This window comes from Camelus bactrianus, chromosome 9 (assembly GCF_048773025.1).
Source record: "Camelus bactrianus isolate YW-2024 breed Bactrian camel chromosome 9, ASM4877302v1, whole genome shotgun sequence".
NCBI classification, from domain to species: Eukaryota; Metazoa; Chordata; class Mammalia; order Artiodactyla; family Camelidae; genus Camelus; species Camelus bactrianus.
In genome coordinates this window covers 4,407,881-4,423,191 of record NC_133547.1, presented here as the reverse complement: position 1 = coordinate 4,423,191, position 15,311 = coordinate 4,407,881, and the positions used below count along the sequence as shown (strand labels likewise).

General features: G+C 42.7%; 1 protein-coding gene across 1 annotated transcript in view; it reads left to right on the top strand.

Moving 5' to 3' along the window:
- The window catches only part of LOC105067192 (zinc finger protein 480), a 46,184-nt gene that overhangs the window by 7,926 nt on the left and 22,947 nt on the right, over positions 1–15,311 (top strand). Inside the window, exons 3-7 of the mRNA XM_074371065.1 lie at positions 1,460–1,556; positions 4,599–4,725; positions 7,711–7,809; positions 8,283–8,463; positions 8,556–10,877. Coding sequence (XP_074227166.1) covers positions 1,542–1,556; positions 4,599–4,725; positions 7,711–7,809; positions 8,283–8,296 — 255 coding nt within the window. The 5' untranslated portion in view covers positions 1,460–1,541 and the 3' untranslated portion in view covers positions 8,297–8,463; positions 8,556–10,877. The remainder of the gene's footprint in view (positions 1–1,459; positions 1,557–4,598; positions 4,726–7,710; positions 7,810–8,282; positions 8,464–8,555; positions 10,878–15,311) is intronic.

The following is a 15,311-nucleotide window of genomic DNA, read 5'->3' as shown; positions in this document are numbered from 1 at the left end:
AGCAGTGTTTGGGCTGGGGCCACTGTGAATGAAAAGAAGGTGTCTTAGGTCTAGTGGGTGCTTGGCTGTCTTCATGGTCACTATTCCATCATAAATGCATGAGTTATTAAGGCCTGGACTCTTTTGTGAGACTGCATAGCAGGATGGGTGGGTTAGTACTGGATGTCTGGGGAGTGTGTTGGACCAGATGAAAGTTGGTAAGTTTCTTTCAGTCTGGAAGGGAAGTGGTTGGCCCTAAGCTTCGGTCCCAGGGAGGGCCTGCCTGGGATGGGTGTATGGGCACAGCTCGAGAGGGGCCGTGAACTCCTGTGATGTAGGGGAAGATTATTCCAACAATCAGAGGGCCACTGACACCACAGCGACCTGCTGTGCAAAGGCTGATTCTGGGGGAAGATGCAGCGGCTTCTTTCTTGCCGCCAGTGCAGGGAGGTTATTCCACACACGCACACACACACACTCTTACACTCACATGATACAGATGAAAGGAGACTCTTGTGCACAGTTGGTGGGAACGTAAATGGTATGGCTTTGTGGAAAACAGTTCCTCAAAAATTAGAAACAGAACAGGCACAGGACCGAGCACTGATTATTCCCACTTCTGATTATATTTCCAAGGAAACTAGACCCGTGTTTTGAAGGAGTTACCTGCACTCCTGTGAGCGTTACTGCATTATTCACAACAGCCAAGACGTAGAAACAACCTAAATGTCTGTCGACAGATGTGGATAGTGAAAACGTGTGTGTGTGTATACATATATATATGAGATGGGCTGGGACCTGGGACCCTTTACTGCAGTGCTGGCACCTGGACAAATTCTCCTCAAGCAACCGAATACAAAGAAACTACGCAGGACTAAAACATACGGGCAGGCGTGCGCAGTAGAGGCAGTTATGAACAATAAGATACAAAAAGAGCACAAGCCAGCTGCCACCTCAGAGGAGCCGGGAGCAAAAGCGGGGTACCACGCAGGACCCCTGCGCACAGCATCACCACGGAGGTGGGCGGACCGCCTAAGCTGTGCCTCCTGCCCGACCCACCGGTCTGCTCCTGCCCTCACTTCATGTGAGGAGCCAGCTGGCCCCTCCCTCTTGGGGAGCGAGCAAGGGCCCCCTTTTCTTGTCTCACGTTGCCTCCTCTTGCTACGAGTGCCAGTAAAGCCTTGCCTGAATTTCTCGTCTGGCCTCATCAATTTATGTTGATTAAAGAGCCCAAGGACCTGGGTTGTAACACACACACACACACACACACACACACACACACACACACACACACACAATGACATGTTTAACCATAAAAGTGAAGATTTTGCCACTTAGAACAACATGGATGAACGTAGAGAACGTTATCCTCAGAGAATTAAGCGAGACAGAGACAGGTATTAAATGGTCTCCCTTATATGTGGCACAGGAGGGGGAGTGTTGATTCTAAACATTAAACGGCATCTTTCCAACTTTCAAGATTGACTTCTAAAGACCCATGTTGCCTGAGGCAGAAGCCCGGAAGAGGAGGAAGAGCAAGAGAAAAAAAAAAAAAGCCAGGAATGGCTGTTTCTCAGGTAAAGTCCTATTCTCACTGGATTCTCAGTCTGTCCTTCCTGAAATGCCCTTCTTTGGACTCGCTAATCCTGTCTGATTCTGCAGGTCCTGCCTGACACCTGTACATCCACAGTCACCCGGGACCCTCCCTCAGCGTCTGTCCTCCCCACTCAGACTCCACCCCCGGGACCCCGGGACCTGGAACGTGTGAAGCGGCTCCCTGGGCGGCGTCCTGGGCGGGCTTCACCCCCGTGGGTTGGAGACGCGGAGTCAGTGCTGTGGGGCAGCAGGGAGGGTTTAGGGGCCCATCTGGGTGCGCTGTCCGCTCTCTGTAAACCAGAGAAAGAAGCTGCACGGGGAAGTCAGGTAGTAATGTGCACAATACGTGGTAGAATATGGAAAAGAGACCAAGAAGCGGGAATCAGTTCTGACTTTTGATAGCGCACCCCACAGCATACACCCCTAAATGAGTACCTCCTTCAAAATCTTAATGGTTGGGAATGGAATAGAAGGTTCAGCAAGAGACATCAGTGATGGAGGGTGTTTTATTCCGTCATCGATTTTAAGCTATGAAATCAGTCTGGATGTCTGACACTTGGAGATTCTTTAATTCATTTTCATCACCTCCATTCCTTGGAGGCTGTCTTTCCACTCTGTGGATTGTATCCTCTGACGCACACACGTTTCTGCATTTGATGCAGGTGAGGTTCCAGCTTCATTCTTTGGCTGGTGGAGACCAGTTGCCCGGCACCCTTTGTGATTGAGACCGTCCTGTTCCCGTGGTGTGGTCTTGGCTCCCTTGATGTGTTAAAAATTCCCTTGTGAGTTCTTCTTTATCCTGTTGGTTATTTAAGAATGAATTGTTTAATTTCCACATTTTATGAATATTTGTTTTCCTTCTCTTATTTTTTCTAGTTTCATTTCACTGAGATTAGAGAAGATGCTTTTTATGATCTCAGTCTTCTTAAATTTGTTAAGATTTATTTTGTGGCCTATCATGTGGTCTGTCATGGAGAATGTTCCATGTTTGCTTGCGAAGCATGTGTTTCCCGTTGCTGAGTGCAGTGTTCTGTGCACGCGTGTTAGGTACGGTTGTTCTAAAATGAGGTCAGGTGCTCAGGTTCCTTGTTGATCTTTTGTCTGGTTCTATCCATACGTAAAACTGGGGCGCTGATGTCTCATACTGTTGCTCTGCTGTTCTGTATGTCATTTCTGGCAATGTTTGCTTCATAGATTTGGAGGCTCTGATGTTAGATGTATAAATGTTTATAATTGTTACATCTTCATGGTGAATTGATTCTTTTGTAACCATAATTTTTTTTTTTTGGTCTCCTGTGACAGTTTTTGTCTTTAGTCTGTTTTATCTGATGCTCTGTGTCTACCCCACTCTCTTTAGGGCAGAATATCTTTTTCCCTTTTGTCACTTTAATCCTATTCATGTCCTTAGATTTGTGAAATGTAACATTTCCAGCACTTTGACACTCTCTGTCTCTCACTTTCTGTTTTTTCCTCTTTTAACCACTTCTGCTGGTCCCTGCTCAGACATCATGTACACTGGTGAATGGCAGAAATTCTGGCCAGTGTAATTTCAGAGGAAATGCATCCAGTGTTTTCTGCTGATCATGAAGTTTGGAGAAATCTTTTTGCTTAGTGATAGTTTTTTTCCCCTGATTTCCTTTTTTTCTGTCATGATTTTTAATTATGCAAGAATTTTTTAAAGTACCTACTACTGTGATAAATTTTTTATCTTCCTCTGTTAAATTTTTGTCTAACACTGATAACTTTACTAATCTTGATTTGACATTTTATTAATGGAATACACAAATTAATTCTGACTTTTGTTAATAACTGCATACCTAAAGTTAAGGAAGGATAAAATGGTATTATTTAGAATACAGGTATTTATACAGATTGGAGTTAATGTGTTTTGTATATTTTTTCATATTTGTACTAGTTTTTTTTTTTTTTACTGGCCTGATACAGAATAATGCTGACAAACTAACAAGTACAGCTGATCCATTTTCATTGTCCCAAAGATGCTGAAATACACATGATTAAAAATGATAATGAAAAAACCATCCAAAAATGTGTCAAGAGACAATTCCTCTCATTTCAGTTAAGTGTGTTTACATGTGTGTGCATGAGTTCATGAATGTGCAAGTCCATGAAGGCATTATCATTTAATAAATACATTTTATCTTTTTTAGCAGTTAAAATTACATGTTAAATATATTCCATGGCCTTAAATTTTTTCTACCACTATCACATGAATGATTTAAATAGTGGTAAGATCATTGACATAGTGTCTGTGTGTGTGTGTTGTGTATGTGCACGGTGACCTTTCCTGCTGTTCCATGACCCTCAGCCTCCTTGAACTAGCTCCGGGTTTCTCAGGGCGCCCTCTGTCAGTGGCCTTTACGCTCTGCCACTTGGCTGTTTGACTCCCAGGTTGAATTCTAACGCCCAGGTGCTTGCTGTGACATTTCTTAGCTGTTCGGTCTGAGGCGATTCCTTAGAGTGTCTGTGGCAGTTTTGTCCTCTGTACGATGGGAACAGATCTTTCTTTCATGAGCTGTTATTTTGGTAACAGGTCCATCCATGTAAAGCTTGTAGAGTGATGCTTAGCATGTAGGAGGAGGTCAAGTCATTGCTGTCATCATCACAATTTCAGATCTGCCTTTTTTTAAAGCCACTGTGGCCTTTGTCATCCCTGAAGACACCACTCAGACCACAGCTCACCTAGATACTGAATATCACTCAGTGTGTAGAATGTAACATCTAACACTTCTGTACAGATAACCCAGTGTTGGATTTTATTTGTCTATATTTTATGTATTGTTCGTAAAAGAAATCGACATTGATTTGGAGGATATCATAATGTCTTATGAAAAAGCATAAGAAATGATAATTAGAAAACCAAATTTGCTCCAAATACCTTTGCATGGCCCTGTCAGAACACACACTTCAACCAAGTCAGTCCTTACCCCTCTCTCCTTTTCTCATTTTGTGTGAAAATAAGAACTCTGGTCATGGCCCCGCGGTGAAATGTGTTTTCATTTCAGGCACGATTGACCTTCAGGGATGTGGCCACTGAGTTCTCCCAGGAGGAGTGGGAGTGCCTGGATCCTGCCCAGAGGGCCTTTTACGTGGATGTGCTGTTGGAGACCTGTGGGAACCTCGTCTCCCTGGGTGAGGAGAACATTTTCCCAGAAGCTGGGGTCTGCCCTTGGGGGTCTTTGTATCTCCTGTGTGCCTCTTGGGAGCCCCTGCCTGGCTTGACTGTGCTTGGAGCGCTGTTGACTCAGACACGAAAAGCTTTGCTATTGAGCATCAGGGATTTGAGTCCTTCCTCCAGGGGACCTGCCCTCCTCATGAGACACCAGGATTTGCTCCAGAGCTTAAGCGTTTATAAAGCTGATTTCAAGCTTTTGAAGTATCCAATTCCCTGCCTTCCACACCTAGGCTCTAATTCCGTCGTTCTTGGAAAGGAACTAGATGACTGAATATCATGCTGCTCCCTCTGCACGCAGAAGGAGGCGAACAGTGGGTGAATTTGTGAAATATTTTTCCCCACCCAACTGTCACGTCCTCACTCCTCAGCTGAACAAAGAGCTGGGATTCTGGAAAAGCCACAGCACATGGCGTTTCTTTCTTCTTCTGAGCAGGAATTTCTGTTTCTCATCTAAATGTTATCTCTATTTTGGAGCAAGAGAAAGAGCCCTGGACTGTGGAGAGTGGGGTGAAAATAGCAAAAACCAAATGCGTGGGAATGGGAACGCACCAACATTGTGGACCCAGGTCAGCTCTCAGAAGGGCAGAGAGGAAGCCACAGCATTGATAGTGTCTGAGAAACTTGCCCCACGTTGGAGAGTTCTGTGAGAAAACAGAAGTTTATTCTCAACTCTCAGAGGAAACGTTTCTTCTCCCCAGCTTACCACTCTGTCCTTGAACACGCGAAATGTGAGCTTTCACCCTCCAGGGGCGCTGCAATGTCAGGATTGCCCCTCACAAATTTTCTTTAGCACAATACGTGTTACAGGTCATCTACTGCGTAAAACATTAAAACAAAGCAAGCATGTGCATTTTAAGCAAGCAAGTGTGAATATAATCTTTTAAGCTCATGGAAATTTAGGTGTAGCTTGTTTTCTAGCTGCTTGTTTTCCAGCAGCTTGTTTCCCAGCAGATAAACATTACTAAGCTGTTTTATAAAGCAGTATCCCACAGGGTGTTAAAGTGTTGATTTCAGATACTGCTATTGAGCAATACGCTGCATGGTTGATTTTTCAACTGTAGTGAAATTTCTTACTTCTTCTTTTTAATATGATTCTTTCTTACATTTATTTTCTTTTTCCACACGATGTGACCCACATTATATATTTAACTTACATTTTCCCCGTTTTACACCAAAGGATACATAAGTCAGTGTGCTGTGAGATTTTTGTGACATGAAAATGCACATAAGACAATAACAGGTCCAAAGTAAGTGCACTAGAAACATGAAGAAAGAGTTCCTTCAGGTCTTTATTCAATGAAATACCTGGAAAGACATGAGGTGGTGAACGGAATCTTTTTCTTTTTAATTGAAATATAGTTGATTTACAATGTTGTGTTAGTTTCTCGTGTGCAGCATAGTGATTCAGTTGTACATATATAATATGCCTTTTCATATTCTTTTTCATTATAGGTTATTACAAGAGTACAGTTCCCTGTGCTGTACAGTAGGACCTTGTTGTTTGTTTATTTTATATATAGTAGTTTGTATCTGCTAATCCCAGGCTCCTAATTCATCCCTTCCTCCTTTCCCCTTTGGTAACCATAGCTTGTTTTCTATCTCTGTGAGTCTGTTTCTGTTTTGTAAATAAGAACTGAAATACTTTAATGTGGGAGTTGGTTATGATCAGGTGCTTGAAAATCAGGTGTGTGGAGATTAATAGGCATGCAGTGAAGTTACTGAAAATACAGTGATGAATAAGATGGAAAGTCCCCAAGACTATAGTTTGTGGCAAGGAGATCATCTCCACTGCCAAATGGCCAGAGGCTACTCTGCCCTTTCCCAGTGACCTGGTCATATCCAGAGCTGGTGGAACTTGCAGGGAAAGTGATGTTTGTGCTACTTTTATCATGGCAACCGGCACCCAGTATGCTCCACTTAGAACTTGTTCCTGTCCCAGAGTAATAAGTAGATTTCTGTTAATAAATGATCTTAATTTTGATATTATCTTTTATATTATACTTTGAGTAAGAGTCACGGCTTTAATGCTTTATGTGCATTAATTGATTGAACCTTCCACTCTCTAAGCACTGATGTTACTTATTTTTAATTTTTTTTATTCACCCAATGACTGGGTCAATAATACATGAAGAGAAATTGTCATTGAAAACCGAAGGTCACATTCTTCTAAACACAAATTTTCTACATAACTTATTCAGATAATTACCCCGGTCTCTATATTTTCCTCTTGTAGATAATGTCAACCATATAGTTAAAGGAAAGCTATCTTAATGCAACTTACAAATTGTTTATGTGATGAAACTTCTAACTTATTCTGGGCTAAGCAAATAAGCCTGTAGGTAAGACTGAGTGCTGTGCATACGGCTTGCTCTGCAGTAGAATATTGGTTGAATGTCGCCTGGGGACATGAGGAAGATAACAGGGGCTCAAGACAGTACAACTAAAATACTTAGTTTTGGAAGGATGTAGTCTTAGATTCTAACTCTCCCATGGCACCTAAGCTCCTTTTCTGATCTATAAAATGGACTCTGAATGTTCATTTATTTGCTGTTAGGTCAAATGGGTGTGACTGAATAGTTGTTTTCAGACAGTAAAGTACTGTAGGAATCACCTGGGCTCTTAAAATGCAGATCCTTAATTAATATGTCTGGAGTGAAGCCTGAGATTCTGCATTTCTTTTCTTTCTTTCTTTTTTACATTTTTTATTGATTTATAATCATTTTACAATGTTGTGTCAAATTCCAGTGTAGAGCACAATTTTTCAGTTATACACGAACATATATATATTCATTGTCACATTTTTTTCTCTGTGAGCTACCATAAGATCTTGTGTATATTTCCCTGTGCTATACAGTATAATCTTGTTTATCTGTTCTACAGTTTTGAAATCCTGTCTGTCCCTTCCCACCCTCCACCCCCTTGAGATTCTGTATTTCTAATAGGCTCCCAGATGGTATCTATGCTGCTGCTGCTGAGGGGTCACACTTGGAGTAGCAAGGGCCTAAACTGGAGAATGCGCTTCTTCACCGGTTTGCTCAGAGGCAAGGATTAAAAAGTTTGATCTACAGGTGGGGAAGTCGGGGGTGCAATCCTCATCTAGCTTTTCACAAAATGAGTGTCTGTTATGCATTAAACCCTGGGGATCCTCATTCAGGAGAGCAGTCACTGCCCTGCCCTTACGGAGTTCCCAACCTGATGAGGGAGCCAGACATTCAGCAAAGAATGACTCAACTTAAAAAGCTCAAGGGGAGGGGAAAAAGCTCACTACACAAAGGCGCCCCCTGCTGGAGCCTAGACCCGGCCTTTGGCCCCTAGGCTCCTGGGCTTGCCGGCCCGAGGCTTGCTGTCCGCTCCGCTGATTGGCTGGCAGGACCGGCTTCCAAGCCTAAGACAGTGAGGCTCGTGCTGCCCGGTAACCGCCAGGCGGAGGCCGCGCCCTAGGGCGCTTTCCGCTCGTCCCGCCTGTAGGCGACGTGAGTGTCTCTGAGGATCTGATGTTATTTTTATTTCACAGATGAAGGAATTTAGGACAAAGGCAAATTTGAAAGCTCATTCAGTCCCATCCCAGCAAGTGGCTGACTCAGGAGTTGAGTCCATGCTGTCCAACTGTAAAGACAAGTCTCTTAGCGGTGTTGCTACATTAACAAGGCAAATAATTTCTACCCTTCAGCTACTCAACATCTGTATTTAATTTTGTGAGTCTCTCTTGACATTTTTTAATGGGTTATCTGCCTATATAATTGTAGCTATGGTGATTTTCTATTATGTCTATACTTTAATTTCATAGGCCAGTACTACCCATGGATGAATATTTAAATAAGACGTAGATACACTGATAACTACATAATCCTACAGGAAAGATTATTGAAGATGAAGATGGATTTATTGAGGCAAGAATGGTTCACTGTAAGATGGAAGCAGAAGACACATTTCCCTCATTCAGCCAGGAACAAAGGTAAGATGATACCAACTGTGGAAATAATTGCAGTATTGTGGCTACTGAGGTACCGAAGGAAACATGAGTAAGAGAGCAAATGTTTTAGTGTAGAGACTAAATTATTACTGATTACAGATCATATAATGACTTCTTTATTAATGGAGGGGACCACTATGAGAAGTTATTAGAAATGACATAATTATTGAAATAGATTTAAAATACATATGTAAAATTACACATATTTCTATATTTCTTCTCATTTTCCTTTTTCGGGGGGGGAGAGGGGGAAGGTAATTAGGTTTATTTATTTAATGGAGGTACTGGGGATTGAACCTGGGAATTTGTGCATGGTAAGCAGGTGCTCTACCAGTGAGCTATAACCTCCTCTCTCCTTTTTCTTTCTTGAGCACATGCATACGTGGTATTGTATTTTCAGTTTCCACGTGTAAATTGCTAGTATATAGAAATGCTTTGAGGGGGGAGGGTATAGCTCAGTAGTACTTTACTCCCAAAAATAGTCTAAGAAAGTAAAAGTCTTTGTTGTACAAAGAGACACAATGTAGGTTGAGACAGAAAAGGCCCCTTAAGGCTGGGTTCCTGAAAGACGAATTTCCCTGAGAGCTAGCACAGCTGGAGATTGCTCAGAATCCCAGTCTATTCATCTGGCTGCCAAATGTACACCATATGTGTACCTTCTGGAGGACAGAGACCAAGCTCGCAAAACACAGAACAAAATGTCTAATAAGATGAGGTTGAACAGTTATATCTCAAAGGCACAGGGAGAGAAACCTAAGTTCCTGCTAGAAGGACTTGTTCCCTTAGGGTCAGAATTCTGAAAAGATGTGTTATCAAGCTGGCTTTCTCTAACTAGTTTTGAAATGTCAAAAAGATCTCCCCGAGTATCTTTCAACTGGGGTGCCTGGTACCTTTATACACCACCAAATGAAATTCAGGATCATCAACCAATAACTGGGAGATCTGAGAACCAGGAGAGACTCACCCCAATTCATATGGACTCACTGAGCAGGTCGATGGGTCCAAGAGGCCTTTGCGGGTACCAAGGCGCCAGATCTTTGCAGAGTTCGAGGGAAGGAGAGATGTCTGCTCTGGGTCGCCGAAACCATTGCCTGAAAGAAAAATGCACAGCATAAGAGCTATTGAGTTCATTTTGATTTGGGGAACTTGCTGAGGACTGTAGCTTGGAAGAGAGCCAAAGAGGTAAGGGTAGAGCCAGAATATGTATGAAACTTTTGCTGGGAAAACAAGTAATGAAGCACAAGAATATTACTGCTAATCCCAAAGAACAGACATTGCAGGTTAATTATTTTAAGTGTTTTTCTATGTATGGGAAGATGTCAGAATCTAGTCATTGAGATTTTTCCTTAGATAGGCATCTTAACTATCTAGGGACCAGTATATCCAAAGTACAGAATACCTCCTGTTTTTCTCCATCCAACCCGATCGCCCCTGAGGGCGCACTGTCAATGAGCTTGACCCTTGTGGAGCCGGAATGGCAGGCAACGTTGTCTTCATTGCAGGTGTTAGTGTGAAATAGCCCATTCCACCCAAAGAGAGTGTTCCCACGCGGACAAATCCAGTTCTTGTTTGCTTAAACTGCTTAAATTCTAGTTGCCTGAAATGTTCCTGGATCCAACCACCACCCCACGTCAACACCCTCCACCTGAGATTCCAGTTCCCAGACCTCTGAATTGCTTCAGCCTCACCAGCAGGACTAGCCTTCAACCTGCTGGCAAAAACAGCTTTTTTTTTTTTTTTCTAATTGAGTCCGGGAAAAATAGATGTTGACTTAAACTGGTTTCAACCTCTTTAGAGGAAAACATCTTAGTCTCCAACATAAGTATCCCAACACTTTAAGCTTTTACTTTAAAACTGTTACAAACAGGAACTTAAACTAAGGAGGAAGCAATGGTGCGTCACAAGACCGTGAAGACTCTCAAGCATGTCTTAACCCAGACAAGGTGCCTTGGGAACCAAAGGGAGGGACTTGCAGGCCCCGCCCCTCCGTCTCACGGTTCCTGCGCTGCGTCGGGCCCCGCGTCCCGCCCCTCGCAGAGGCGCTTCTTCCAGGCCCCGCCCCTTCCGCTCCGCGTACGCGCGCTTCCCTACAGATCCAGAAGCCGGGACTGAGGAGCTGAGGTCGCGCTCGGGGTGGTGAGTTGATTGTTTTTTCTAGTTAAACGTACGTGTCGCAGTCCCCTCTTCTCCGTACCCGAGGTTTGGGGGTCCCTGTGGACCTTGAAGTTCCCGCCCCCCCCCGACCATCCCCAGCTAAGTTCAGTCGTGGCCGTGGGAGGCCCAGGGCCGTTTTCCTTTTGGTGTGAAGTCGCTCTGAGGCTGGTCCCTTCTTCGGCTTTTCTGCTTTCGGGCCACGTAGTCGCCGCTTTTCTTGCCGTGTTCCTGCTTGAAACCTTTTACTGACCTCAGCACCCCCAACATGTAAAGCCCTCCTCCCCAGGTGGATTCGTCCCTCCCAGCCTCGCCGTCTCGGCCCGTGGAGGACAGCGCCGGCCGCCCCGCTCCCGTGAGGCCGCGTCCTCTCCCGGGTCCTGGGATTGTGGGGAGCCCGGCCCTCTCCGGAGACCCCCTCCCTCCCAGCCCCTCTGTCCTCCGGTCCCCCTCAGGCTGGTCCTTCTGCTCCGCGGGTCTCCCCTTGGTCGTCAGCCCTTCCCCTTGTTACTCCCCCTTGAACTCTTCAATCAATAGAAATTGGTAACAGGCCAGAGGAGTAATTCAGGCAAGGCTTTATTGGGACTCCGGCTGCAGCAGGTGGGAACGAAAACAAGTAATAGGTTCCTTTGCCCGCTGTGTGTGGGGGTGGAGGGGAGGGGTGGCTGTGCGGAAAAATCAGCCTGTGCACCTTGGAGGCAGAATTGTGGGAGCAAAGAAGAAAGAGAGCCGCCTTATTGCTTTGCTGGACAAAGGGTGTCAGCAGGCTAATGCCTCGGAAACTTAATCCATCCTGGGTTGGGGCTTGGTGATTAGGCAAAGGGGTTGGAGCATATCAGTGGTAATGAGCAATAGAATCTTTTACAAAAGTTTGTTTTGTGTCATGATAACTTCTTGTTGTCTGTCAAGTAGGTCATTGTCAGCGGCCTTGGGGGTCTGATCCCGCCGGTGTCACGGGGTTGGGGGTGTGGAGGGGTGGTTGGAGGATCTGGCGGTTCCTTCAGTGTTATAGTTCCATGACCTTCTTTCTGGAAAGCAGCTTCTGGGATTTGGATACAAGTAATTTAGGTAGGGCATACATCATAGGGTCGGAGCTGCCAAGCATGTAATCATTCAACCAAGTTAAACAGTAGTAGCAAGGAGTAACACAGGTTAGTCAGAAAGAGCTCGGAGAAAACAAATTAATCAATCGCAGTAAACTCTGTAATCTTAGTATCAGGGAAGCCATTTTGTGACTCCTTCAAACCCCCACTGTTAGTTCGTTCCTTCCATGTCTATGGAAATAAGGAAGTGGGCATCGTTTTTGCCTGCTTTCTGCTGATCTGGCCCAAAAGCCAGTTGGCAACCCTGGCATCCATCTGTGATGCATAGGCGCCTGCATCTCCAGTGTTCTGAATTTGATATTTTATTCTATTTTGTTTTATTTGTATTTTTTAAATTGAAGTATAGTCAGTTTACAGTGTTGTGTCAATTTCTGGTGTATGAAATTTTATATTATTTAAAAGTAAGTATAATTTTAGATCAGGTATAAAAGTACAGTATATAATGTAGTTCATGGTACAAATTTTGTCTCATGAGGCAAGTAATACATCCAAGGCCGCTTAGTTTTGCCTTGGATGTCTGAACTACAGTTATTTTATTTTGACCACCTGTCACGGTCCAGGAAAATATTCTCTCTTGTCGCTTCTTCCTGTATCTAGAGTTACACTGTTATAATTAATTACAAATTGTCTGTAGAACTATAAAACAATTTTATAAAACAGGCAATACGCAAGTACTATAGCTAGAAATATTAGTAAGGTCATAAGTGAGAATTCAAGTTACGGTCTTTTATTAGGTGCAGCCCAGTTTACCTCTAGGTTGTCTAATTTAGTCTGTCTTACGCCAGTCCTCATCTTTACGGGAAATTGTGTATTGGCACTGTCCGTAAGGAACCAGCCCCGTTTCCTAGTGTTATTAGGCTGGTTATCCTTAGTGTGACTTAATTTTTCCCAACATAAGGGCGCCTTTAAACTTAAATGATCACAGCCTGGTGTTAACCATTTAAGTCCATCCCATAGCTGTGGGAGGTTGTATTCTTGGCTGCAGTTCTGCGTATTACTCTGATTGAACTTGAGTAACTTTAGAAGAAAATTCACATTTACGGCCAGGGTTAGAGCACATAGTAACTGGCCAGGTCAGGGAATCGCACCTGGTGATATCAGTAGTGGCCTGAACAGAATTACATAACTTCTTTCTTCTAGAATAAGTTCCCTAAGGGTCAACTAATGAGACCCTTTGAGTAGAGAAGTACATCAGGGTAACCCAGAAGTACTGCATATAGGTAACTGGCCATAAGCCTAACAACTGGGTTAACTTTACCCTACAAAAGATCGTGAGATACATTTCGTTTTTAAGCAAAGGTGTGGGCAATGATCAAAGTAACTGGTGTGCAGTCCTGGTCCGGTGTCTTGGGTCAGCTGTCTACCCCAGATGTTGTCTTCCCCTCCTGGTCTGGTAGCTTTTCCTCCATTTGGACGTTGTTTTAAGGTGCAGCAGTCCTCTCTGTAGACCAGTCCAGTGCAGGAGCCCTTTCTGTGGGGAAATTAACCCAAGAGTCAGTTTCCTTCTGTTTCACTGTGCATGAGCTAGTTAAGAGTATCTGTTAAAGGCCATTCCATTTAGATGGGAGAGTTCTTAAATTACGTAATTTCTGGTATGCATAATCTCCTGGTTGTAGGTCCTGAGGCATCTAATCTTTATCCACAGATAGAGTACTGAGCTTCAGAAATAAACCTAGAGTGTCTCATTTTTAATAATTAAATTATACATCAGTACAACAAAACAGCAGGGAACTATCTGGGAAGTGCATTTTAGGCCGTAAATACAGACATCCGTTAATAAAACTAGAATTTAATATCCACTGAAACATAATCTTTTTCTCTCTATACTTACCCTCATTTTTATCAGGTATCGTCAAATTAAGATTAATTTGTCGGCAAATGATGTCAGATTATTTGATCGCATAGGCTCTTGTGAATTGGCTGTATTGGAATTTCTTAGCAGGAGTCTCAGACTGAATTCCCAAAAGGCCTCTCAAGGCCAGGAAAGCCACATCAGGCACCTGTCACAGATTTTGCCTTTTAGATTTAGGTGAATTCTTCCTTTTTTGAGGTCCCCCAAATACCTTGAGATTCCTATACTTGGTAGGGGGTGGTCTTTCTAACTTATCTAATAAAGCTGCTGGGAACCTAAGAGTTTCCAGTCTCTGCAGGGGTCAGATAGAAAAAGATAAATGCTTCACTTCTGCTTACAAATGTATAGTTTACCAAATTGCTGTAAGTTATAATTAGCTCGAGAAGGGTTTCTTTACATCTGAAAAACAGATTAAAAGCCAGTAATATTTCAGAGAGATAGAACCAAAAATTATAACCATATTCATCAGTTTACTCAGCCCCATGTAACTAATCCTTTTTTGTTTACAGTTTTATGAAATCAGAGTTTTCATCAGACTTTTAAAATTTCTTATCCAATTCAGTGCTATAATCTGAAATTTTTCAGAAACCAGTACTTGTCAAAAAGTCCTTTCTATAGATCTCCCTGAAGAGAAAGCATTTTGCAAAAGCATAAGAATAAAACAGTAACTGTCTATACATGACAAAAGGCTTAAAAACATGGTTAAGCACCTGGTTACACTGTAATCAGTAAAGAAACCTGGTTACAACAACCGGAATTATGACTGGTAACACTTCAGACATACCAGATTTTTACAGATTCCATATAATTTCTAGAATATCTATATTAACACTTTCCCATACTGTTTAGCCTAAGAAGATTTATTATTCATTTGACAATACTTCCCATATAATTTAACAGACCAAATGAACTTCATTAGTTTAAAATCTCTCCTTGGGATGTTTCAGGGGCCCTGTGTAGCATCCCAAGATTAGCTGGAAGTGAAAAGAACTCATTAAAATTTGAATTTGGAATCTTGTTACCAAAAGCAGATTAACCTTTTAAGAAAACTTCGTCCTCTTAACAGAGAGAGAGAAAACCAAATCTAGTCTTGTACCAGCTTATTCTAAGATTTATTTATTCAATTATGTTTATTTTAAACTTAGCCAATCCCAACCATGCACAAAACTATATTCTTGGGGTTCTGCTTTCACAAACCTTCCATCACTTTCTGCATCCATGTTAGTTTATCCCTCTTTTTTTTATCCATCCAGAAACAACTAGCTCTAGTCAAACCTGTTTCTTTTTCCTTAACAAAATGCAATTTCATTTCTCACACCTTCTATACTGAAAACACACATCCTAGTTTCTTACTGTATGCCTGGAATGTTTAATTTTTTCCCCCTGCAGTAACTATAAATATTAAAATAGAATCCCCAACTTTTTTTTAAATTGAAGTACAGTCAATTATAATGTGTCACTATC